At 42.5% G+C, this 26,993-nt stretch overlaps 1 protein-coding gene across 1 annotated transcript in view; it reads left to right on the forward strand.

The window, feature by feature from the left end:
* Window positions 1-26,993, forward strand: part of ADGRD1 (adhesion G protein-coupled receptor D1) — a 477,959-nt gene that overhangs the window by 30,508 nt on the left and 420,458 nt on the right. The window contains exons 5-9 of the mRNA XM_036742325.1: window positions 4,658-4,837; window positions 9,354-9,608; window positions 14,274-14,326; window positions 14,763-14,918; window positions 22,762-22,821. Of these exons, the coding sequence (XP_036598220.1) occupies window positions 4,658-4,837; window positions 9,354-9,608; window positions 14,274-14,326; window positions 14,763-14,918; window positions 22,762-22,821 (704 nt within the window). The remainder of the gene's footprint in view (window positions 1-4,657; window positions 4,838-9,353; window positions 9,609-14,273; window positions 14,327-14,762; window positions 14,919-22,761; window positions 22,822-26,993) is intronic.

Genomic DNA, 26,993 nt, shown 5'->3' on the forward strand with positions numbered 1-26,993 from the left:
GTTTGTTCAAGGAGGTTTCTATTTATGGGGTAAGCAGAGGAAGGGGCCCCACCGAAGCTAATTAGGGAAGCAGATGCCTTGGTGGGGCTGGGAGTTATTACCTTCAGAAAAGCTGCCTGACTCTCAGAGGTTGGAGTCCAAGGAAATGGGTGGATTCACGTAATAAATAATACAACCCAACATTAATTTTCCTCAGGTCCCTTTCAATCCCATATGTGGTATCCTATGAACCTATCAGAAGTTAAAGTCTGTCAGCTTAGTCTTCAAGAAACAATGGCCAATTTCTCACCACCATGGGGCATCAGAGGAGGGCTAAATTGGAGGTAGTTCAACCAGTTCCTTTTCAGAGATGGAAATGTGTAGGTTTTTCTGCTTTAAAGAAGTGGACTCTCTGCTTTCTGGTGGCCTACATTGGCCATATTTTCTCCTGAACTTTTTACTTTAATAGAGACATTTGTTAAATCTGATTCTCCCGCTTGTGTAGAGAAGGGTGCTCATGTCAATTATAGAAAGTATGGGATTTTTTTTTTTTTGCTGCCCTCCCATCTTCTATCCCAGTATCCAGTTCCTTTCCCCGTTTGTTGAGTGGCTACCCTGCTAACAGCTAGCTGCCTCAACTGGAAAGGGCCCAATAAAATGATTTCCATTATAGTGTTAGTTGATAAAATCTTAAGGTTACTTACATTACTCCTTTTAGGGATATTTGCATTTTAATAGTAGACTCTTGAAAGCTGAAAAAGCTTTTGGACTTAAATATACGTATGATGTTGTTGAATGATTGCTGAAATATGAAGCCAGTTCAATTCTGGAATCCATACACAAGCCAGCTATGTGACCTTGACCAAGAATCATTATTCTCCCCACCCCCACCCCATTCCTTCCCTGTTTCCTTATCTTAAGACAAGGGAGCTGACTAGATTATGCCATATTATCCCTCTCTCTAGCTGTCCTCAGACCCTACTTCTTCACCCTGGCCATTTTTCATTCTCCCTCCTTCCCTCCTGATTCCAAGTCCATTGCTGTATTCATTATACCATGGTTCCTATGGCAGGAAGGAAGTCTAGGACAAGTCCAATGGCCCCTGTTTATCTTCATTTCTTTTGTGGGAAGTCTCTGGGAGGAAAGAAGGGACTCAATTTCTTCCCAGCTTCAGTGACTTCCATAGTTAATCATTTAACAAGTATTTATCAGAGTCTATCAGGTGCCAGATATGAGGGTTACAAAACCAAAACAACCCCTCCCTGCCCTCAAGGAGCTTCCATTCTTTCTAAGAGTAATGGGATGATTTCCTCCGACTTATAGTATTAGCTGGAGACATCAGCTCCTAGTTGGTAGTTGGAAAGAATCTCCGAGGTCATCTATAGTTGAACTTGCCCATTTCACAGAGGAGAATGAGGTTGACCAAGGATGCGCAAGTAGATCTGGGATTTGAATCCATTTCCTTTGACTCCAGGTACAGATTGCCTCCCACCATGTTGGTATCAGGACTACAGGCTTCTCAAGAGTAAGACTTTTCAGGCAAAGACCTTCCCACTCTTCCATAACCTCTACATTCTTTATGTTTCCTGGGGAAGACATTCCCACCTTGCCCTACTACAGACTGTTGGCAGAGGGAGGATGTCATTTTGATTTGCTCAAGTAAAATTTTTATATGCTGCCCCTTGGAGAAACTGACTCCTATGACTCTTATTGAGACTTACTTTATTTTCTTTTTCATAGCAAAATTAAACCACGAGTTCTATTTATTCCACTTTTCAATGCCTAGTTCCAGAGAATGGTGAGGCAGGCATGGCCCCAACAGACTATGATGAGGAATGAATTGGGGACAGTTGACTGTCTCTTTCTGGTCTTACTGCCACTGGAGGTCTAGGCTATGTTCATCTCATCACTATTCTTTCTCTCATTAAAGAGTCTGTTCTAGAGTTGACCAAGTGTTATTTTTGGACTAGGCTGGTAGTGAGGGATGGTTCCAAGAACAAATGCCTTTGTTTCCTTGTTATCACTTGAGGAGACTAATTGGCTAACTAAGTGGTTTATCTTTTTATATGAAAAATAGAGGATTGGGAGCCATTTTGACAATCTGTCTAGAGGAGAACTATGAATATGATGAGGGAAATGGAGTCCGGATGATATGCGGACCATTATAATAAAAATAACAATACTAAATATCTAGCATTTCTATAACACCTACTATGTGTCAGGCATTGTGCCAAGCACTTTAGAAATATTATCTTGTTTTAATCCTCATAGCAACCCTGAGAAATGGGTCCTCTTATGATCCCCATTTTTTAAAAAATTTATTTATTTATTTTTAGTTTACCACACATGGTTCTACATAGTTTTGAGTTCCAGATTTTCTCCCCTCCTTCCCTCCCCAAGACAGCATGGAATTTATGATCCCCATTTTATAGTTGAAGAAACTGAGTCAGACAGAAGTGAAGTGACTTATCTTAAGTCATATAGCTAGTAAGGACCTGAAGATGGATCTGAACCCAGGTCTTCTGACTCCAGGCTTAGCACTTTTTGCATTGCACCATCTAGGTTGCCTATAGCTCTGTCAATGTCTGCAAAGCACTTGACATGTGTAAGAGAAGACTTGATAGTGGTGGTGGTGGTGTGGGGATATGACAGAAGTTAGCAAGTATTTGAAAGAATGTCATATGGAAGAGGGCTTTGATGGAGATGGCTGGGAGAACTGAGGCTAGGTTCAGAATTAAGCCCCAAAAGCATTTAGCTGAGACCATGATGGGGAATGAGCTTGGGGCATATCTCCCAATAGGCTTCTAATGTGCTAAATTTTACATTGAACAGAGATGTTTGGTTCTTGGAATGGAGACTTCCTAGGAACCCAGAGCAGAACCAAAAGTAATGAATTGATCCTATTATCCTGTGATTCTTCTGAATATTCCTTAATGTTTCTGGGCTTCAGTTTCCTCATTTGTAAAATGCAGAGGTTTGACTAGAAGGCTTCTGAGCTCCCTTCCAGCTTTAGATGTTGCAAAGAGGCTTTTTAGGCTTAATTTAATTTAGGCTTAGTGAAGGAAAACAAATCTTTACAATTTGGGCTGTCCTAAAATGGAACTGTCTGTTTTGGGAAGTAGTGAGTTCCTCCTCCCTGGAGGTCTTCAAGGAGAAGTTGGATGATGCCTTGGAAAGGTTGTTGTGGAGGGGATATGTGCCTATGAAGGGTCTGGGCTAAATGCATTCCCAAGTGTCTTGTAGTATGAGAATTCTGTAATTGTGGGTAGAAATGAGGACAGGAAGATCTCCTTCACCTCTCCGGCAAGGAAAGCAGATTTTGTTGACTGAAAACCTCAGCAGCTAGGGACTTTCCCCACTCATTCAAGTTCAGTTCAATCCAATCCAATCCAATTTAATTCAATAAACATTTATTAAATGCTTACAACATTTAAGTCTCTGGGGATACAAGACAAACATGAAACAATGCTTGTCGGCAAAGATCTTATATTCTCTTGTATGTAAAAGGCATGGATGTTATATGGTAGTAGAAAGGGTGGATACCATATAATGGAGGAGATACTATCTGTAGTAGGAGGGATGGATACTATACAGTAGTAGAAAGGGTGAATACTATACAATGGAGGGGATACTATCTGTAGTAGAAGGGATGGATACTATATAGTGGTAGAAGGGGTGGATACTATACAATAGAGGGGATACTATCTGTAGTAGAAAGGATGGATACTATATAGTGGTAGAAGGAGTGGATACCATATAGTGGAGGGGATACTATATGTAGTAGAAGGGATGGATATTATACAGTGGAGGGGATACTATATAAATAGGGCAAGGTTACCCAGGACTAGGGGGCCTGGGAGGCTTGTGAAGCCATATATAAGGTACTGCCTAAGCTTAGACCTGCAGGGAGAGAAGGTTTCTGAAGGGCACGGATGCGGCAGGAAGGCCTTCAAGACACGGGCTAAGGCTTGTGGGAGGGAGATAGAGTTTAGTCCAGGGAATAGCTGAGTCTGATCCGGCCAACATATGGAATTTGTGAAGGAGGGTAATGGGTCATGTCTGGAAAGGCAGGCTGGAGCAAGGTTATGGAGGGTGTCAAATGCCAGGCTAAATAGTTTCTATTGCCCCATGAGCAATGGGGAGCTTCTGAAGGTTAATAGGCTCTGTTGGCTTATAGTTTGAGAGCTGGAAGGAGCCTCAGAGGCCATTTTGGTTCATCTTCCTAATTTTGGAGTCAAGAAGACCTGAGATCAAATCAACCCTGGGCATGTATTAGTGGGTGACCCTGGTCAAGTCTCTTAATCTCTGTCTGCTTCAGTTTCCCCATCTGTAAAATGGGGATAATAATAACAGCACCTCCCTCCAGGGTGCTGGTGAGGATCACGTGAGATAATGATTGTAAAGTGCTTAGCACAATGCCTGGCACGCAGCAGGTGCTATATAAATGCACATTCTCTTCCCTTTCCCTACTGCATAGAGAAAGAGTTGGATCTGTGCTTTAAGGATGCCAGTTTGGCGGCTCTGTGGAGGATGTGTTAGAAAGGGGAGAGACTGGAGTCAAGAAGACCAATTAGGAGTCCATTCAGATGGAAAATAAAATGAAATATATGCTCTGCCTGGATATCGGCACTTCCCGTGTCTCACTGATAACTGGATCTCATGCCTTCCACTTCCTCAGGAGTCACGTTTTCATTTTTCTGGAAGATCCAGGGAGAGCAGCCCAGGACAGCCCTCCCAGGCTATGGAGGGCAGGTTATTTCCAGTGGATTCAAGGTCTGCTCCAGTGAAGGAAGAGGCTCTGTGGAATTTTACACCCGTGAGAATTCCATGAAGTGGGAGGCCAGCTTCAGTCCACCAGGTAGGTTTCAGAACTCTCTCTGTTGTCTTCTACTTGGGGACTCTGAAAGGGCAAATAGCTGCTTGATGGGGCCCGAAGTATTCAATGATAAAGAACAGACTTTGCCATAATCAGATAATAACCCTTAGCCCCAAGGTTGCTTGGTTTGGTATAAGCTTATTGCTTTTTAAGGTCTCATTAGGGAAGGTTATAAAACTCACCATTTAAACACGCATTCCCCCTTTGCCACAGATCATATGTGGTTTTCAATCTGATTCTATAAGCATTTGTTAAATATCTGTTATGTGTTGGAAACTGAGGTCCAGCTAAGTGAAATGTTTCACCCAAGGTCGCTTAACTAGCAACAAGCATAGCTGGGATTTGAAAGCAGATCTTTTGACCTGAAATCCAGAGCTCGTTCCATAATTCCATGCTAAGATGATTGCAGATCACCTTATTTCTGAGAGACCTTTTGCAAAGGAGAGATATTGAAGAGATGAAACAATTTCCACCCCCAAGGAACTTATATTCTGCTCGGAGGTGGGAGAGGATACAGCTTGCACACCAATAAGCAAATGCAAAATACATAAAAAAAGAAAATATAAAGTAATTGGGAGAACACTAACAATTGAGGAGGGAGTGAATCATGTACAGTGTTGGAATGAGCTGAGCCTCGATGGGAGTTAGAAATTTTAAAAAGAGGAGGCAGTATGGCATTGGGATTAGAGTCGAGGACCTGAGTTCAAGTCCTAATGGCGCCATTTCTGAACCATGTGACCTTGGCCAATGCATTTAACCTCTTGCAGCCTCAGTTTCTTCATCTGTAAAATTGAGGGGAGTTGTATTAGATCACTTCTCAAGTCCCTTCCAGTTTTAAATTCATGATCTTAGGAGGTGGGGAGCTCGAGCATTCCTGGCTATGTACGGAGATGAGAGGTGATAAATTATGCCCGGGGAATAACAAATAGGCTGGTTTGTCTAGAATATTGAGTGTGTGAGAGGGAATAATAAGAAATGAATCAGGAAAGATAAGTTGGAGTCACGTTGTGTTGTGTTTTATCCCAGAGACCATAGGGAGCCATTGAAGCTTCTTAGGCAAAGGAGTTACGTCCTTATTCATAATTTCATCATAATTTTGAAGTTGGTCATTGATTTTCTATCTTTCGTCGTGTATGATTCACTCACTCAAAACAGCACAGCCAGATCGACCATTTTCTCATTTCTGTCATTGGCTGGTTCTGTGGCTCCAGTTTTTGTAGGTTGATGTCATTAGGGGCAAGTCATTTGGCCACAACTCTGTGGACAATTAAATGTTTACCATTCCAGTGGCTTTCCCTGTCTTTGTGTTTTCTTTCTGGAACAGCCTGTGGAGCCGTGCCCTGGAAGTCACATGCTATCCCAGGCTACAAGAAGTGCTGTTGGGGTGGGGGAGCAGGGTGAGGGGAAGGGTAGAAAACAGTCTTCTGTCCCCCTGGCCACTGTCTTCCAGTAGAGCAATGGGACCAAGAAGGCTGCATGAGGAGGTGGCACCTGAGCTAAACCTTGAAAAAAAGATTAGGATTCTTAGAGAAGGGAGTACAGTTCAAGCTTTTGCTTATAAACTAGGTCGAGCTGTGATGCCATGGTCCCAGTGGCCCAATGATTCAGTCTCTTGGATAAATTTGGGAAAACATAGAATCTCAAGATGGAAGAGATCTTGGTCAGACTATGAAGGTGGCTGATAACTGGGAGGGTTTCCTCCCTTCTGGAAGACTGGCTATACCCTAAGGATCTGCAGGCACTTTTGCCCTATTTCAAGAGATTTCTTTTCTTCCTTTATGTGATAAGCAGTGATTCTGGTGGGTGATACATTCAGGACACACAGACACTGCCAAAACCCTAAGATGTGTGAGGAGTAGGGGGTGGAGACCAACCTTCCATAACTCCCTGGTGGCTGGGCTTCCATAGTCTGGAGAATGTGAGTTGGGGTCAGACAGGAGACTTAAGAATTTTAAAAAAATTATTATTTATTTATAACATTTTTTTTTTAAATTTGAGTTCCAAATTCACTTCTTCCCTCCAGCCCATCCCTCACCCACTGAGAAGGTAATCAATATGATATTGATTTATACATGTGAAATCATGCTAAATATATTTCCGTATTAGGAGATTTAAGATTTAAAATAAGTGTCATCACTGTCCTATCTGTTCTTAGGACAGGGCAGCCAGGGCTTTGCCTCAGGACACTAGACGAGTTGGGCTCTTTGATAGTTCTTAAACTCTTCTAGCAGCATAGAAACAATGGAGCCTAGCCGAGCTGGCAAGAATAATGAACGAAAGTAGGAAGTTACCAGATGGCATGGCGTGGGGAGTACACTTTCTCTTCATTTCTTCCCCTCAAAGTCATCTACCCTCCCATCAGCTGCCGCACCCCATCCCTAGCCCCAAGTTTCCTCCCTGTATCAGCAGATCCTCACCTACGGGAGATGGCATTCTGTCCCCACCTGTCAGTTGAATTTGTCTTGAAAAGTTGCTCGGAGGTAATTTGTAGCATTACTTGCCTCTCCCCTGACCCCTTACCATTTTTAAAAGCTTGTCCCAGGCTCTAAAAATACAAATTACAGCCCTAATGCAGTTGTAAACCATGGTGATGAAAAGCTTCATTTAAAAAAAAAGAAATCTGACAGAAATTATGAAAACATTTCTCCCCCTACAGATACTTTTAAAACAACTCATTTATTCCAACCCCATTTGTATATGTAACTATGGAAGCCAAGATTCTGTTGAGATGTGAACTTAGATTTCGTTGTGCTGATTGCTGTTTGCTCCTTAAACTCAGATTATTTTCCAGCATGGGGGCATATGAGGGATGTAGAAAGCATGTACCTGGTGGTATAAACTCTTGTTTGTACACCAAATACGTTATTATTTCCACCTCCAAATGAGGGGGCAATTACACCTTGGACTTACTTAAGGGTCAAATGTTCTTCAGAGGCTCAAAACTGACTAGAAAGTTGCATAATACTTAGCCAGAACACCTGATGTAATTGCTGTGCAATTTAAAATTACTGGCAGGATGACAGATGGTGGTTTGTTGTTCCAGAGCCATTGTGTGAGGCCGTTATGATATCCTCACATCATTGTTTGGCAAATGTGTGGAGGTCCTACTCAGGGGAGGTAGCCCCAGAAATCCAAGGCTCATTCTTCTCGTTGGTGAGCTCAGTCTTCCCGAGAGAGGAGTCCACAAATGTTTATTGGGAATGGTGGGGAGTAAAGGGTAGAGATTGATGTTACGTAACTCTCCATTGTCATGACAAGCTGTTTATGGGCTTCTATCGCTGAGATAGTGTGAGTTGGGGGTACAACTTGTACTCCTGGCACTCAGCACAGTGTCTTGAATACAGTAAGCACATAATTAGATGCTTTTCATTCCAAATTGAAGAGGCAGACCTTCTAGGAATAAGGAGATGACAATCCCACTGTATTCTCCGCTGGTCAGACCACATCTAGGACATTACTTCCATTTGTGGGCACCATTACTTAAGGAGGTCATTGATTAGCTAATCAGGATGGTAAAGGGCCTTGAGTGTGTGGCATATAATTGTAAGTACTGGGAGTGTTAAGCCTGGAGAAGAGAAGACAGGATAGGTAGGTGGTGGGTTGGAGTAGCACGATACATGTTTTCAAGTATTTGAAGTGGAAGAAATATTAGATCTGTTTGGCCTCAGAGGGCAGAAGTTACAAAGAGGTAAACTGAGTCTTGAGGTCATGAAAATCTTACTAATAATAAGACGTCTCCCAAAGTGAAATGAACTGCTTCAGGAGGTAGTGAGTTCCCCTCATTGGAGGTCTACAAGTAGAGGCTGGGTGCCCTTTCACCTGGTACATTATAATGGACACAGTGGGGATCGAGCTGCATGGTTGCTTAGGATTCTTCCATCTCTGAGATTGTGATTTTTTTTTTTGCCTGTGCTCAGTAGGAAAGGAGAAAATCATGACACCACCAGGGATAATTATCAAAACTATTTTAAATTAGTTAAAATTTACTTGATTTAAAAATAGACATAGTCATTAAAGTTATTCCCAGGAAACTTAGGACTGACTGGAGAAGAGGAGACCTAGAGGAGATATCCAGTTATATTGGAGTATTTGAAGGGTTGTCCCATGGTAGACAGAGTTCATTTAATGTAGACATTGGTGGGCATCTAGAAAATGGTGAGGAGAAATGTTCTCTCTGAGGTCTTTTCTAAGAATTCAACCCAAAGTCTCCCTGAGAAATCAGATGAGTCCTGTTCTAGGTCATTGACGACCTGCTCTGCTTGGCCTCAGAGAACAGAATTGGGGGTAATTGGTGTCAGGTGCAGAGGCAGATTTTGATTCTGTGGAAGAACAACCTTCCTAAGGGAGAGAGCTGTCCAAAATGGGCTGCCATAGGAGGTGGTGGGCTCCTTTCTGCTAGAGGTCTTCAGGCAATGTCTGGGTGGTTCCACCTGTCAGAGATATGGTGGAGGGGGGATTCTGATTCTGTGATTCCATAATCACTTTTGCTTTTCTCTAGGTCCCTATTGGACTCATGTCTTATTCACATGGAAATCCAAGGAGGGCCTGAAAGTCTATGTCAACGGGACCCTGAACACCACAGACCCAAGTGGGAAAGTATCTCATACCTATGGGGAGCCTAATGTCAACCTGGTGATTGGCTCTGACAGAGACCGGCCTAAGAACTATGAGAATGGTGCTTTTGATGAGTTCATTATCTGGGAGCGAGCCCTGACACCCAGCGAAATCAGGATGTATTTTACAGCTGCCATCGGTCAGTGAGAGTGTGAGCCACAGTGGGGGCTGCTTTTTGAAGCAGTTGCTTCTGATAGAATCACTCCTAACACTCCTCCCTTAAAAGCTACTATCACCACTACAACAAAAAACAAAAAACTAGTGTTTCCTCCTCCCATATTGACCTGATTCAGTGCTGTGGGGGGGTTAAAATGTACTCTAACAAATGTAGTCCTTTCCTAGAACATCTGTTCCCTAAGATAAAGAGGTTAACAATTTGCTTGAACTGCAATATAATTTATGTTTCCATGCTGATGATCAGAATTTCTAGCCCACTACTCTAGCTGCTGGATTAGATGGTTTTTTGGTTTCTAGGAGGCAGTGTGCTATAGCAGAAAGAATGCTGGCAATCCTAGCTCTGCTTCTTATGCCCATGTAACTGTGACTCAGTTTCCTGGGCCATAGTTTCCTCATGCGTAAAATCAAGGGGTTGGACTAGATGAGTTCTTAGGTCCTTCCAGTTCTAAATCTATTGTCCGAACTTGATTGGAGCTCTAGTTTCCCAAACTCTTGTTAAACAAATGTCTGCCATGTACAAAACACTGTGTATTCAAGGTGGTTGGAATAGCATAGTCAAGTGGACAAGCATTTTTTTAAATACCTGCTCAATGCCAGGTACATAGAGGTAAGTGCTGGGGATATCAGGAAAGGCAAAAGGCAGTGTAAGCTCTCCAGGAGCTCATAGGGGAGACAAGGTGAACACCATTGTGTACAAAGTATAGGTTAAATCGGAGGTGGTTCCAGAGGGAGGACATTAGCATTACCTTAGAACCTTAGAAGACCTGCATTCAAACCCCCACCTCTGGCATATACTGGCTATCTGACTCTGGCCTCTCATTGCCCTCGGCAGTTTTCCAAGTAAGTTGCAGAAAAGGTGCCAGCCTGCATCGTTGGAGGGAATTTCCTGCTCTTGGAGTTCTCCATATCAATGAAATCATTGGTTCCATTTCAAACTTAGCTAACATATGCTTGTAGAATTAAATGGATTTAGGCTTCAGGGTTGCGAAAATGAAATAATACCACAATCCTGGCCTTATAGGATCATAGATTTAGAGGAGTAAGAGACTTTAGGACATCTATTCCAACTCCCTCATTTCACAGATGAAGAAACAGGCCCAGAGAGTTTGAGTGACTTGCCCAAAGTCACTCACTCAAGTGGTAAGTGGCAGAGCTGGGATTCAAATCTGCATTCAATGCCTCCAAATCCATGGCTCTTTGCTCCATGCTAAACTGTGTCTTATGGACTGTAATCTGCTACGGGGAGCAGGGGTAGCTAAGAAGCACAGTGGTTAGAGTGCTGGGCCTGGAGTCAGAAGGACTCATCTTCATCAGTTCAAATCTGGCCTCAGATACTTACTAGCTGTGTGACCCTGAGCATGTCACTTAACCAGTTTGCCTCAGTTTCACCATCTGTAAAATTAACTAGAGAAGGAAATGGCAAACCACTCCAGGATCTTTGCCAAGAAAACCCCAAATGGGGTAATGGAGAGTCAGGAACAACTGAAATAACTAAACCACAACAATGGGGAGCATGGAGAGGTTTACTTAGTGCCTACTCTGTTTAAGGCAGTTTTCAAAGTACTGAGAAAAGCACTTCATGAATTTTTGTTCATTGACTTACTGACATAAAAAATCAATTTACAAGAATTTATTAAGCACCTAGTATTTGCTAGGCCAAGGGTGGTGAACCTATGGCCTCGAGGCCACATGTGGCCCTCTAGGTCCTCAAGTGCGGCTCTTTGAATCTTCACAGACCAAATCCCCTTAATAAAAGGATTTGTTCTGTAAAACTCAGACAGAGTCAAAAGGTTGCACCCAAACACCTAGAAGGCCACAGGTTCCCACCCCTATACCAGGCACTGTGCTGGGTGCTGGGGATAGAAAGACAAAGATGAAATAGTCCCTCCCCTCAAGGAGCTTACATTCTTTTGGAGGAGACAGGATGTACAGGCATAAGTATTTGCAGAATAAATCCAAGGTAGTTCTGGCAGGGGGGTTCCGGCAGGGGGGTGCCGGCAGTTGCTGGGGAAAGTCTCCATGTAGAAGAAGATGGTGCTTGAGCTGAGTCTTGAGGGAAGGAAAAGATTCTGAGATGTGGAGATGAGGATGGATTGAAAAACAATCTAGTTGAGTGACTGGAATATTAGATTAGAAGATGAGACACTTGTGTTCTTTATCCCGGATCTGCCCCTTGTTTATTTTATGATGCTAAACTGCTCATTTATTCCCTTTTTGTCCCATAAAGTTAGGAATTGGAAGGATACATAAACGGTAACCTAGTCCAATTCTCTCATTTTATAGGGGAAGAAATGGACATTTAGAGAAAGGAAGTGATTTATTTGAGGTCAAAAAGTGTGTGTCAGAATCAGGCTTCAAACCTAGGTTATGAGCTCTTAAGAATTAAAAAAGAGAAAGAACCTTAGAGGCCATCCCTAGTCCAACTCCCTCCTTTCACAGAAGAGGAAACTGAGTCCCAGAGAGGTTAAGTGATTGACCCAAGGTTACACAGGAAGTACATTTGAATCCATGTTCTCCAACATCAAATCCAAGCCTTTTTCCCACTGAAACAGGGATGCCTTTGTCTGCTGAGTCCTGGGCCTCATCCCCTAGTGAGCTCAGGCCCAAGGAGGAAAGATATTAGAAGAAAAACCCACCATGGGGGCTTGCCTGGGATTTAGCAAGCATCATCTTGAGACTGAGCTATCTGTCTTTTGTGTTCCCATGCTTAAAAGCCTCCGATAAATTATGCTCTCTTAATATTTTCAATGCTTTAGTTACATTGGAAAAATTTGCTTTTGTATCTGGTTGTTGTAGAGACCATAACAAACCCTTCTTTCTACAGCATCACCAGGCCCAGGGCTATCATAAATCAATCCCTGTGGTTCAGAGTAATGCCGTAAGAACTCTGTGTAACTCACGGCAAGTACTTGCTTTCCTTGCCCTTTCTGTGGGCTCTACTGCTTTGTTCTGGAGGAGTTCTGTCTCCTGGGAGGACAGTTGGTGTTTTAACCCTCGGGGGCGGGGGGGGGTGTGTGTGGTGGTGGTATGTGAAGCACGGCCTGCCCCACGGCCCTTGGGAAGTGAGGGCTCCATTCACTCCCCCATCCCTTCCAGGACTTGGATGCTTGCTCTGTTAGCTAGCAGAGCCGGCTGGGGTGGAGGTCGGCACATTCTTTCGGGATGTATTCAGGGCATCATGAGACGAGGGGCTGTAGGAGCTAGCAAGGTGTAATGATGTCATTTCACAGACTTTCCCTGGGTCAACAAATGTTCCTTCTTTCCCGCCCCAGCAGCCTCTGGGGCTTCAGCTGATGAGAAGTGAAATCTGCTGCTCAGCCTGTGGGTCAGATGGGGAGATTTGAGAATGAGAAATTTTTGCTGGAGATGAGGCAGGCACACCTAAATCATAAGTGAAATAGACACAGTCTTGCACCTTCATCTTCTCAGTTAATTGGATGATTTGGAAGTTGAGCAGAGCAGGCTTCCTCCCGGACAGGAGAGAATCCAAAGATTGATAAGGCTTCAGGAATCAGAAAATATAGGAGCAGCTCGGTGGCACAGTGGATAGAGAACTGGTCCTGGAGTCAGGAGGACCTGAGTTCAAATCCAACCTCAGATACTTACTGGTTGTGTGACTCTGGGCAAGTGACTTAATCCCAACTGCCTCAAAAAAGAAATCATAGAATATGAATCTAGAACTGGAAGACACCTTGGAGATCATCTGGTTTAATCCCTTAATTTTACAAGGAAGAAACTGAGACCCATAGAAGTCGGGGGCCCCAATGTCACATAGGTACTAAGTGGCAGAGCTGAGATTTGAATCTGTGTCCTCTGACTCCAAATTCAGGGCTCTTTTGACTGCCCCACAATTGTTGTCAAGTCACTGTACCTCCAGGCGGGAGAGTGCCCCATCCATTCTAGGTTATTGGCAATTTTTAGCAACAGGTTCTGAGAAAGAGGAGTCGGCCAGCTATCTTTTCCTAATTCCTTCTTGCTGTGATCTGAGCTCATTTTCTTTGCTTCTTTTCTTCTGGGACAGGGAGAACAGCTGGCAACTATCCTTTTCATATTAAACCTTGATGCATTCGAGTGGTACCCAATAAATATATGTCAAATGACTGATTTATTCACGTATTATGCAAAATAATTAACACTAAACAATATAATTCACCTATCTGTTATAATTTGTGTCTGGGGGGAAACTAAGAAAATTCCATTAATAAAAGTGTTTCATTAGCCCTACATCTTTCCAGGAAGTCTCCTAGTCTGGGAATATGTATTAGAGACAAATATGAGTACCGAGAGGGCCCTCAGTTCTACTCCAACCAACTTTTTATAAAGCTCTTTACAAATATTATCTCTTCTTATCATCAAACTACTCTGGCTATTATTATCTTTGTTTTATATATATTAGAAACTGAAGCAGGTAGAAGTTAAGTGACTCACCCAGAGTCACACAGGTGGTAAATGTCTGAGGCTGGATTGGAACTCAGGGCTTTCAGAGCTCTTTCTATGGTGTCATGCTTAGGTGGTTTTAGATGACCTTAAAAGCTTTTGGGAAAGAAAAGAACTTCTTTTAGGGGAAAAAAGTGAACAAAAGAGGACTATCCCTTTTCTTTAATGAAAAATGATTTTTTTCCCCCAGGAAAGCAAGTATTTCTTTCTACCACGCCTCCTACTGCTGCAACCAACATGAAGGTAAGAGAATGTCTGGAGCGTTTCTTAGAGCATTTCATTTTCATTCTGACTCCTGTAACTTCTTGCTAAAAAAAAAATCTCTTGCTGAGGCTGCTTCTCATGATGCCTGAAGGTCCTAATGGACTTTATAAGCCATTGGCTTGTGATCTGCTCTTGGTGGGTAAAGGAAGGGATGAGGAGAAAAGAGTCTTCATAGCACCTTTGATCTGGGACTGGAGGGCAAGGTCATGGGGGTGAGGAGGGGCATGGGGATCTTCATTTTCTCAGTTGCTTCTGCAAGCAGATATGGGGTGGTGTAGCAGACAAACTCACCCCTGATTTTTTATGGGTCGAGAAGAGCAAGTCTCAAAACTGGATGAGTCCAATTTCCGTGGAAGGCTATGGATAGAATTTTTAGAGGGAGAGAGTCATAATATCTTGTTTTGCTTCTTTCTAGGTCTCCACTGATGTCTATTGTCCCATTATAACCAACCTGAATGAGCAAAGAAGCAATTTTGAACACGAAGGGATCATGCTGAGCTACCTTCAGAACATGTCAGTTAGCTTACCCAATGAATCTCTGTCGAAGGACACTGCCTTCAATTTCACTGAGGTAAAGCTTCTCCCATGTGTACCAAAACAGAGTTCTAAATCTCCACCCACATCCCTGTTCTGGTCCATTAGATTTCTGTTTGACCCCAGAGGGTGGAGCTGGGATCAAGTTGGTTGGTACTTGGGAAGAGGCAGAGTTAGACTTGATTTCAGTTAACCTCTGTTTTCTTCTCTGTAAATAAAACAAAGCAAAACTTTATAATAATTAGAGTGGATTCTGTTGTTTTGGCATATAGTCCCTCCTCACTGGAGCTCTTCCAGCCAGAGGCTGGTTGACCACTCCCTTCTCAGGAATGTTGCAAACATGGAGACTCTTATTTAGGCACAGTTTTCTCAAACTGGCCCCTGAGGCTCCCTGTGATTCTGAGAATCTCATTTGGTCGTCGAGGAGACTCTGGGTTCTTGGAGGCTACACCAGCAAGTATGAGCTGCCAGAACAGAAAGGCTTTGAACTTGGGCCTGTTGACTGATCACAATTGTGTGAGAATCAGCCTTGATCAGACTTAGGTAGCTAGAAGGTGCAGTAGATAAGAGTGTTGGATTGGGAGTCAGGAGGACCTGAGTTTGGCACCACTAGTCTAGAGGAAGATGAAGGGTTTTGGCCACAGAAACTCTTGAGGGTCATCTCCTAAACTCTGTGGGGTCTTTGACCTGCCTTGGTGGAGTGAATAGCCACATTAAAGAAATCATTGATCTTTGAAGTAGAAGGAGATTTAAAAAGTCACCTAAATCCCATCTGAGCTCCTGTATCTAGTACATTCTCACTTTTCTTCATTTCGAGAGCTGGGAAAAAATTGTAAAATTTAAAAAGAAGATTTGGTTGAGAAACTGAGGGCTCATAATTAATACCCTTTAAAAGCTTCGGACCTAGAGCAGGCCCCTATCACTCCTTGAGTTTATCCCACTGGGCTACCTTGACTACCCTGTCAGCTTACTTCTTGCTCAGAAAGATTTGGGGTATATAAGTTCAACAAATATATATATATGTACATATATATACTTAAATTGTTGAGCATGTGTGTGTGTGTATATTACTATCTTCTTTGAATCACCTACATTTCCCAAATATATCCTTCCAAAAGAGCCAAACTTTATTAAAAAAAAGAAAAAATTCCCAGTTAATCAAAACTAACCAAATCATTGGAAAAAAAAGTCTGATATGATGTGGTGTTCCACACCCATAATCCCCCACCTCTGAAAAGAAAGGGTAGGGAGAAGTCCTTTCAGATCTCTTCTTTGGGGCCAAACTTCTGCATGCACTTATTAAGTGCCTACTATATGTCAAATGCTCCAGAGGTGTTCAGGATACAAAGACAGTAATGAAACAATCCTTACTGGGGAGGACTTCACCTTCTACTGGGCAGAAAACACATGGACCCAAATGATGATGGTCATGATGATGATGATGATGATAACTAACATTTATTTAGTACCTTTTGTGTGCCAGGCACTGTGCTGAGCTCTTTACAATTATTATCTCATTTGATTTTCACTACAACCCTGGGAGGGAGGTATTCTTATCATTTCCATTTTACAGGTGAAGAAACTGAGGCAAACAAAGTTTAAGTGATTTACCCAAAGTCACAGAGCTAGAAAGTATCTGAGGGTGGATTTGAACTCAGGTCTTCTTGACTCCAAGCCCAGCATTCTTCCCCACTGGGCCACCTTGCTGCCCTTGAATTAGAAAGAAATTTTAAGGAGAAAGCATTAACAACACAGGGAAGGGGACCAGGGAAGACCTCATCTAGGAGGTAGCCTAGTTTGAAACTCTGACTAAAGTACTCTCAGAAATAATTCTGGGAATGGGAAGGGGCTTTGCCGCTTACTTGGTGGTGAAAGAGGCGTTTCTCCAACTGTCTATATAGCACGTGAATATGTTAGCATGACTAAAAGGCATTTTGGTAGAGTAGATACAGTGGGTCTTGTAGTCAGGAAGATCTGGATTCAAGTCCCGCCTTCGACATAAACTGACTGTAAAATCCTGGGCCATCTCTAGGTGTACCCAGATAACTCTCTAAGAGTACAAGTTACAGGATAGTTGCCCATCTACAATTATAGGAGCGATTTCCTCATGAGGAACTGGCTTTATTAATGAAACCTTAGTCTGGTTTCTCCTCTCCCCTGTCTCCCTTGTTTCCTTCTCCCCATCACCCCAAACCTAGGCAACACGGTTCATAGAACAATGGGCTTGGAGTCAGGGAGACTTGAGTTCAAAACCAGCCTCAGATATTTTCTACCCATGTGACCCTGGGCAAGTCGCTTAATCCCTGTCCTCCTCAGTTTCATCGACTGTTAAAGAATGGGGATCGTAATAGCACCAACTTCCTAGGGTTGCGGTGAGAGGATGGAATGAGGTAATATTTGTAAAGCACTTAGCGCAATGCCTGGCACATAGTAGGTACATAATAAATGCTTGTTTTCTTCCTTCCTTCTTCTGCTCCACCCTAAAATGTGTCAAGACCAATGACATGAATAATACTTCATAAAAGTAGAGGGAGAAGAACGGCTAATTTTCTCCATCCCCAGATGCCCCATGCTTGGGAGATTTGTACATTAAACACTAATAGTATATACTAAACTCTGTTGATAGCAATCCTTCCCAGAAGCCTGCTTTGGCTTTGTAGCTATACTTCTTCAAAATTCTGTCTTTACTGAGCATTAATTATTCACCAATTAAATGAGGATGCTGGGGGAATGGGCAAAGTGGAGTATTCACACTGGGAGCTTGGCAAAGAAGTAATAGTATGGAAAAAGCAATTTCTCTGGTGTCAGGAGACCTGAATTCAAATCCCAGCTCTGCCACTTACTGTACCCCCTGTGACTCTGGGCAATTAATCAATACATAAACATTTATCCTGGGATAAAAAGGCAAAATGAAATAGATAAGAAGCATACATTCTTTTGAAGTCACTAACTCTTTGGGTTTCAGTTTCTCTACCTGTAAAATATTAGACTAGAGTAATTAATTAGTGAACATTTATTAAGCACCTTCTGAGTACCAAGTGCTGAGCATTAAGTACTGGACAGTTCTTACTCTTGAGAAATTTACATTCTAAGACAACATGTAAATAAGTAGCCATGTCCAAGATACTTAGGGAGTATATGGAAGGTAACCTTTTTTTGGGGTAGAAGGCTCTCCTTCCTTTTCAATTTTAAATTTATGATCCTAACATCTAGAAATGTTCAGAGGACTCTGAAATCAGACATACAAAACTTTCCTTATGTTGTGTGTAGGAGAGGGAGTGAAAGGACTAAAAAGATCAGGAAAAACGGAAGAAACATTAGAAAAGAGAATGTTTTTAAAGGAATTTTCTTTGTTACCTGAATCAATGACACCCTCTCCTTCCTAACCCTGAACGATCAGAAGATTCAAAAACTTTGAAATACTCTCACTCTGTGTTTGCTACTGGGGAAACCAAGTCTGCTAGCTGTTGAGCACTCCATCAAACGGGAGCCATGCTGGGAAGATTCATTACCAAGGCAGCCTCCACTGAGAGGAATGCAGCAGAGTTTTCTGAAGTCTGCTTTGGGGAAGAACACAGAGATCTCTAAGCCACTTGTCAGACCCATTTCCATACATTTCCATGCACCATTTGCACATCAATGCAGCAGGCTGGTTTGGCTTCACAAGTGCTCATTACAGGGCAAGTCTCCTGTTTAAAGCTATATATATATTTTTCATTTTAGAAGGTTGGTAGAGAAAGAGAGTTTCCTTTATGGGCTAGAGCTTCATTACTTGCCTTTGAATGAATGAAAAGACATTTATTGAGTACTTTCCATGTGCCAAATGCTGGGGATACAGAGACAAAAGCAAAGATAGTCCTTGCTCTCAAGGAGCTTATATTCTAATGGGGGAAAACATAAAGGGGAGTTAGCCAGGAAAGGTTTTTTTTTAATTCGAAATCTGGCTTTCCTGATTCCGATTTCTATGATAGTGGACTAGGTGTACTCTGAAGCCAATAAATTCAGGGAACTCCATGTCAAGCTATAGGGCTTTTAAACCTGGGGTCCATGATCTTGCTTGTGAAAAAAATATTTTGGTCACTGGATTTCAATCTAATTGATTTCCTTTGTTATCCTTCGCATTGTATACATTTAAAACCTTAATTTCAAGAAGGGGTTCATAGGCTTGGCTTAATTAGATTGTGAAAGGGGTCCTATGATGCAAAACCAGCTGAGAACTCTTATCTCACAGGCAGGGTTAGAGGTTCTTTAGATGAGGTCACTGACATGGCCTTTCCAGAAACAATGGTGGTCTTAATTTAATTATTATACAAGATGTGGCTGAGAGTGACGAGTGGGGAAGAGTACCTATCCAAGAAAGGAAAATGGTCAGGGTAGAACATGGTTGGAAGTCTGGGACTGGCTAGATATAGACAGTGTAATTCCACATAATGGATATGGATATAGATGTAGATATGATTTTAATTATAGGTATAGATTATAGCTAATTATAGCACAGCCCCAGGATCTGAACTGAGTGTAGAAATGATTCCATTTTTAAAATTGGTATTTCTAGTACCAAGGACAGTTCCTGGACCACAGTAGGTGCTTAAATCACGCCTGTTGAATTCTTTCAATGTAGAATTATCAGACTTCGTGAGGGGAAAAAGCCTTATGCAGAGTAGTTGTTTAATAAATATTTGCTGATTGGCTGATGCTGATTTATTCCCTGATGTATCTTTCAAGAAGCAGCCCAGATAGGTAGTTACCTGATTTCCTGAGAAGCATCACAAAAAAAAAAAATCATTCCAGCCAAGTTATGATGCTGTGAAGAATCAAGTACAACAATGACAGAAAACTCTTGAATGTTAATGGAGGAAAACAGCACCCCCTCCTCCCCACAACTCCCAAACAGTGCCTGTTGTGTTATTTATTTATTGCTAATGAGAAGAATCTGTCTCACACCTAATACTGTAGCGGCAGCAGCTCGATATTTAATTGCTGCAAATTAAAACCATCAATTTCATAAGCTGTGCATAACGGGAACATTCAGCTGAGAAGCCACTACTCTTGCCAATACACTGTTGGGGATAAAATGGGGAAAATTAAGAAAAAGAACAAAGAAAACAAGAAACAAATGGCAGTGATTCAAATAATTTACCTGCTGATAAACAGAGCCGGTGATCCTCACCTATACCCTGAACTCTGTCCAAGCAGAACTCTGCCAGCCTCAGGAATTTCTGAGACTCCCCTGCCCCACCTGCTTACTTTACATTGTATTAGAGGTGAAAGGGACCTTGGAGATTGTATAGTAAAAATTTGTTTGGTAGACCTAAAGACAATCCCAGAGAGGGCAAGGTATAAAAGATATGGGGCTGGAACCAGTTGCCCTGACCCTCAGTCTGGTGCTGTTTCCATGATACCAGACTGGGTAACTCCCTCAGGTTGATTTCCTGAAACCAATATGCAGGGGCAAGCACTTTCCATCCCTCCTCCCTCCACGTATCTCAGTCCAAAGTGCCAAGCAGTTCAGTGTGTTCCAAATTACACCCCCCCATTCCATGTTTATCCCAATCCTATCCAATCCAATTCAATCCAATCTAATCCAACCCAACCCAACCCAACCCAGTCCTATTCAATTGAATTGAATTCAGCAAAGATTGATTAAGTACCTACTTTGTGCCAGGCATAGTGTTAGGCACTGGAGACACAGAGACCAATATAAATTGGTTCCTACTCTCTATAGAGGGGGCTATATTCTACTGGGAAGGAAGGGGGGGGACAACATGTATGCAAAACATACACACATATATACTCATGCATACATATATATTTATAAAATTTTGGGTGAAAAATGGAATACTAACAATTGAAGGGGAGGTGTCAGGGAAGGCTTCATGTAGGAGATGACATGAACTGAACTTTGAAAGAAACTAGGGATTTTTAGAGTCAGAGGTGAAGAGGGAGAGCATTCAGGCTTGGGAGTGAAGGAAGGAAGGGGAGACAGCCTGTTCAAAGGCATGTGGGTGAAAGATGGCCTGAGGCATTCAGGGCACAGTAACTAGGTCCATTGGGTTGGAAATGAGAGAATGAGAGGGGAAGTGATGTGAGATAGAGGAGTCTAGAAAGAGGAGTTGGAGGCAGATTATGAAGGACTTTAAAATACAAACTGAAAAGTTTTTATTTTATCCCAGAAACCCATTGAAAATTTTTAAGCAGAGGAAAGTTACATGGTTCGATTTGTCATAGGATCAGCAGAGAATCTGTCTCTTGTCTGGCTTTGGGGGTGGTTTCCTCTTTAAAGAGATATTTGGGGTTATTTTCAGCTTTGGAAATGAGAATCCCTTATAATTTGAAAGCAAAATTCGTATGAAATGCTTCACAAACCTTAAAGTTAAACATATAAGTAATCTACTGGTCTTTCAGTGAACCTTTATGACATAGATACCTCCAATTGACCTGACAATAAATTGTCCAGAATTGCTTAAGTACTGAAATGATAGAATCTTAGAGCAAAAAGAATTCTGAAAGATCAATCTGGTCCAGCCCAGAGCTGAGCAGGAGTCTCTTTTATAATATCCTTGACACGTGGTCTTCTAGCTTTTGCTTACTTTGCCAATGACGAGGAAATCACTATCTAAAGAGGAGTCTATTTCACAGGTCTTGTGGTTAAGAGGTTTTCCCCTTCTATCTAGCTGAATTCTGCCTCTGAGACACTTTCCCCTCCTTGCTCCTGGTTGTATCCTCTTGGGACAGGCAGAACATAGCTAATTCTGCTTCCAAACCACAGTCCTTCCAATGCTATCTGGCAGCAATCAAGTCTCTTCTTCCTCAGACATTAATTTCCTAGAGGAAGGCAATCAGGATAGTGAAGGGCCTTGAGTTCATGTCATATGAGAATTGTTTTAAAGAAACAGGCGTGTTTAGCCTAGAGAAGAAGATTCAGGGGCATCATGACAACTGTCTTCAAGCATTTGAAGGGTTGTCCTTTGGAGGAAGGATTAGTCTTGGTCTGTTTGGCCCCACAGGACAGAATCAGGAGAAATGGGTAGAAGCTACAAGGAGGACAGTTTAGGTTCAGTGTCAGGGAAAATTTCCTAAGAGAAACAGCTGTCCAAAACTGCCATGGCTTGCCTTGAGGGATGCTGGGTTCCTTTTCCTGGAGATCTTCAAACAGAGGCTGGATGACCCCTCTTTGGGTATGTCTTTTTGTATGAGTTGGACTTTATGGACAGTGAGTCTCCTGCCAATCCTAAAATTTTTGTGATTCTGTAACTAAATGTCCCAGGTCTTTCAAATGGTCCTCATAGGGCATCAGTTTTCAGGACCCCTCATCTCAGTCACCCTCCTCTAAATGCCCCCCCCCCCCAACTTGACACATGCTTTTGAGAAAAAGAATGCATCTAATCCTGTTTTCTTTTAGATAGCCTTACACAACTTGCCCATGATCTATCTTTCAAGATAGATCTATGGACATTTCTCTCCCTCTCATGCTTTGCAATCTAGCCAAATTGGCCTTCTTTCTGTTCATGCCAGTTGGAATGCACTCTCTTCCTCTTCCCCACTGCCCTGCAGATTCTTTCTTCCTTTAAGGTACGGCTCTGGTACCATATTCTTCAAGAAGCTCTTCCTGATGTCCCTAGGTCCTCCTTTCAACATATGCTGTTTTTAACTACATATCTATTTGTATTTATAACTATATTTATGCCTTATACATTTTATTTGTACTTGTCTCCACCAGGAGACTATAAGCTTGCAAGGAGGGATTGTTTCATTTTTAGTATATGACCAGTGCTTGGCGCATAGTAGGCACTTAATATTAAATACTTGCTGCTTGATGGATTGATGTTGCCTCATATTGCTTACATAGAGTCTAAGCAAATTATTTTTTTCCTCTTTAGGCTTTCCTAGAAACCGTGGGAGAGATGCTTCATTTCCCAAGTTGGACAGACATACATGAGGTAAGATTAAGTCACCTGGGTCTCCAAAACTTGTCTTGGCTTCCATTTATCTCCCTGGAAATGTCACACACAGACCTGCCATATTTAAAAAAAAATGAGTACCTCTTCTGGGGCCTTATAACCAGGGAAGCAACTCAGCTCATTTGGACTGAATAGACTCAGAGTAGGTTAAGAACTCTTGCCTTGGATTAGAATATCACCTTTATGAGTTCCTGACTTTTGCTCTCCTCTCTTCCTCTCCCCTCCCCTCCCTTCCCTTCCCCTCCCCCTGCCCTTCCTTTTCTCCTTCTCCCTCTGCCTGCCCTTCCCTCTCCCCTCTCTTCCCTTCCCTTCCCCTCCTCTTGCCCTTCCTCCTCTCCCTCTCCCTCTGCCTCCCCTCCCCTTCCCTCTCCCCTCTATTCCCCCTCCTTTCCTCCTTTTCTTCCCTTCCTCTCTTTTTCTCTTTTACCAGATTTGTGTTTGCGTTGGTATAGAGAATTAACTCCCACTGAGGAAACTCCCTCTGCTAATGTAGGTTGGCACATGTTCTGCAGATCATAGTTTTAGGGAATTGCCTAAAACTGTGAAATAAGCGGCTAGCCCAGAGTCAGAGAGATCCTGGGAGTCAGAGGTGGGCCTTGAACTCAGCTCTCTGAGGCTGGCTCTCTCTAACTAGGCCACACCACCTCTTAGCAAGTGTTGGGTCAGAAAAAAGAATCATTGCTTGGGGGCCAAGCCGAGATGAATCCCGGACCATAGATTTAGGCTGATGACAATACCTGGGGTCCATCACTAGAAACCCACTCAAAGCCTGGCTTTGGAGGGACCTAACTTCGGGCCCTAGGGGGCACCATAGTGCACAGAGTACCAGGCCTAGAATCAGAAACTCATATTCCTGAGTTCAAATCTGGCCTCAGACACTCACTAGTTGTGTGACCCTGGGCATGTCACTTAATCCTCTTTGCCTCAGTTTCCTCATCTGTAAAATGAGCTGGAGAATGATATGGCAAACCACTCCAGTTTCTATGGCCAGAAAACCCCAAAATGGAGTCACAGAGAGTTGGACAGGACTCAAATGACTGAATAGCAACAATAACCTGGAAGGACCTACTAGAGTTTATTCACTTATGGCATACTATTTGAGAACCTAGGGTTACCTCCACATCACAATGAGGCTTCAATAGAGGGCTTGACTATGCTACCTACTAATTTCCTTTCTTGGTTCTGACCTGTGATTTCATCATTATGAGTGACTTCCTGTATGGAAATTCCTTCTGCCACCAGCAGGCCAACAACTCTTTTGTAACTTGTAGTTTTAAAGCAGGGGTACTTAACCCGGAGTCTGTGACTTTTTAAAAAAATATTTTGTAGTTGCATTTTGATCTAATTGGTTTTCTTCACAAGCCTATACATTTAAAAAACATTTGGAGAAGGGGCTCCTTAGGCTTCATTAGATTGCCAAAGGAGGCCCCAAAAGGTGAAGAATCCCTGGACAGGAATGTCCCTTAGGGCACTTGCTATGGTCACACAGCTAGTATGTGTCAGTGGCAAGACTTGAACCTAGGTCTTCTGGCTCTGAGGCCAGCCCTCTGTCAGCTAGCTACTCTGATGATTACCATGTAAACACATCAGTTTGTAGCCCGACAAAGATCAGAGGCAATCTGGAATGAAGCCAATAGCTCATAGTTTTCTTTGTAGTTACTTGTCTTTTGTACAGAAAATGAATTAATTTTTTTTTGAAAACAGAAGCATAAAAAACTCATTGTGGTTTATATTGGCAGGGAGAAGAAGAACTAAAGAAATCAGGGTACAGATGGTGTGCCATTGAGGGAGGGTGTCTTGTGTAAATTAGAGAAACCAAATTGGATAAGGGTGGAAAAGACATTTCTCGTTCAGAACCCAGGCAAATGGAATTCATGAAAGAGTTGCCCCAGTGTATTGGGATCATGGGAGGCTGAATGTTTCCCGGTTTCCTTCCGCAGGGAGAGACATTTAAAGGCCTGCCAAAAGGAGGACTTGAAAAGTAGTGTTTTATATATAATTTTAAATGAACTTATCACAAATGTTCTGCTGCAGAGTATAAATAATGTTCCTTTCTCCTACTCTGTATGCATTGAACAGAGTGGATGAATCAGTCATCACCTAACAGTAATGCATGCCAGACATTGCACCATTATATGCTGAGCCCATTGGAAATTAGGCAATGGGCCTAGAAGAAGGTTTCTAAAATTGAGCTCCCTTTTCTATTTCCAGCTTGTTAGAGTGTCATGGGAAATCGAATTGTGGGAGAACTCTCAGGGAGTTTGGCTGCCAATAGATGCTAGAGTTCTAATTGAGACAGGAGGAGGAAGAGTGATATTGGATACAAAGGCAGAACTAGGGTGGGGCAATGGGACACTGTCCCCAAGGCATCAACATTTAGAGGATACAGATTATAACAGCTATAATAACCAATTCCACACATTGTTAAACTAAATTTGTCTGTTTTATTTCTTGTATTATTGTCACATCATGAATTATAAGGTTGATTTGAGGATACTTTCATGTTGCTTGTCCACAGTCTTTTGCTACCTTGGGTGCCAAAATTTCTTCCCATAGTAGGCACTTTATGAATGTTTATTGATTGATTGGTTGTATCAATATCCATGTGGTATTGTGTAACCAGCATTGGATTTGAAGTAAAGATTCTTGGGTTCACATACTGACCTTGCCGCCTACTCTCTGGGTGATGGTGGTTGTCTCTCTACCCTCCCCCCAAACCTCCTACTCCCCACCTCAATCTCTTCCTCTGTAAAATGAAGCAGTTGGGTTGAGAAACAGAATGGTAAAATGGAAAGAGCACTGGGTTTGGAGGCAGAGAACATGGGTTCAAATCCTGACCCTGGTCCTGGATACCTGTATGACTTTGGATGATCTCAAGGTATTAGTTTCCTTATTTGTTCTTTCTGTGCTCAACCTCTTTTACCTTTCTCCATATCTCCAGTTCTTAGCACAGCGCCTAGAACATAGAGGGTGCTTAATAAATGCTCATTGACCGATGACCCACTATAAAATGAAGGGGTTGCTCTGGAGGATCTCAAAGGTCCCTTTTAACTCCAAGCCAGTGTTCCCTGACCCATTGCCTAGGGCACCTCTGAGATCTTCCACTTTGAAGTTTATAGTCCCATGAAATACCACCTTAGAAACTCTTGTTCTTCGGGGTGGAAGGTCAGTCTGAGAAAAGAGACAGATCCTCTGTATTGTTGTTTTATTCTGTTTGACAATTAACAAAGGAGGTGCTTTCTCAGTGGGTCATGAGGGGCCCCACGATATGAAATTGCCATCCTGGGAAGAGACATAAATTAAATTTAGGAGAATGATAAGGGTTCAAAGCTAATGCAGGCTTCTTCAAGGAGGAAATACCATCCTGTGGTCGGTGAAAACAGCACCAGATCTGGGATCAGAGGCCCCGGCTTCTAAGCCCAATTCTGCCACTTGTTAGCTGTATAACCACAGAAAGCAATTCAACCTCTATGTGCTTATGTTTTCCCATTTCAGACACTAAAGCCATGTGACTCTGAGCAAGTCACTTACCCTCTTTGTTCCTCAGTTTCTCCATCTGTAAAATGAAAGGACTGGACTAGATGTTACACTTAAGGTTCCTTTCAGGTCTAAATTTGTGACCTTCTGAGCTGTAAATTGAAGAGGCTGGAGTCAGTGACCTCCAAAGTCCTTTCTGGCCCTCAAGTTCTGTTAGAAATTTAAAAAGCCATAAGAGAGATGGTGTGTGCTTGTGTGTGTGTGTGTGTGTGTGCGCGCGCGTGCACAGGCGCGTACATTCTTTTTTCTTTTTAAATAAAATTAGACATGCTGTTGAAATATAGAATATTATCAGCAAGATTGCATTCCCAGTGGTTCATTTCCTACCTGGTTGACCTTTTTATAGCAATAAAGAAAACAACCTTCCTGAGGGCAGGGACTGGGTTTTTAATTTGTTTATTTAGCTTTTAATTTCCACCTTTTAGCCTAGTTTATAGCTCATAATGAGTTCTTAAGAAATGTTTATTGAGTAGTAAAGTCACGTTTATACAGCTCTTTGTAGGTATGTATAGGCAGCTGGGTGGTGCAGTGGATGGAGCACTGGGCTTGGAATCAGGAGGACTCATCTTCCTGAGTTCAAATCCGGCCTCAGACACTTAGTAGCTGTGTGACCC

Source organism: Trichosurus vulpecula, chromosome 1 (genome assembly GCF_011100635.1).
Source record: "Trichosurus vulpecula isolate mTriVul1 chromosome 1, mTriVul1.pri, whole genome shotgun sequence".
Taxonomy (NCBI): Eukaryota; Metazoa; Chordata; class Mammalia; order Diprotodontia; family Phalangeridae; genus Trichosurus; species Trichosurus vulpecula.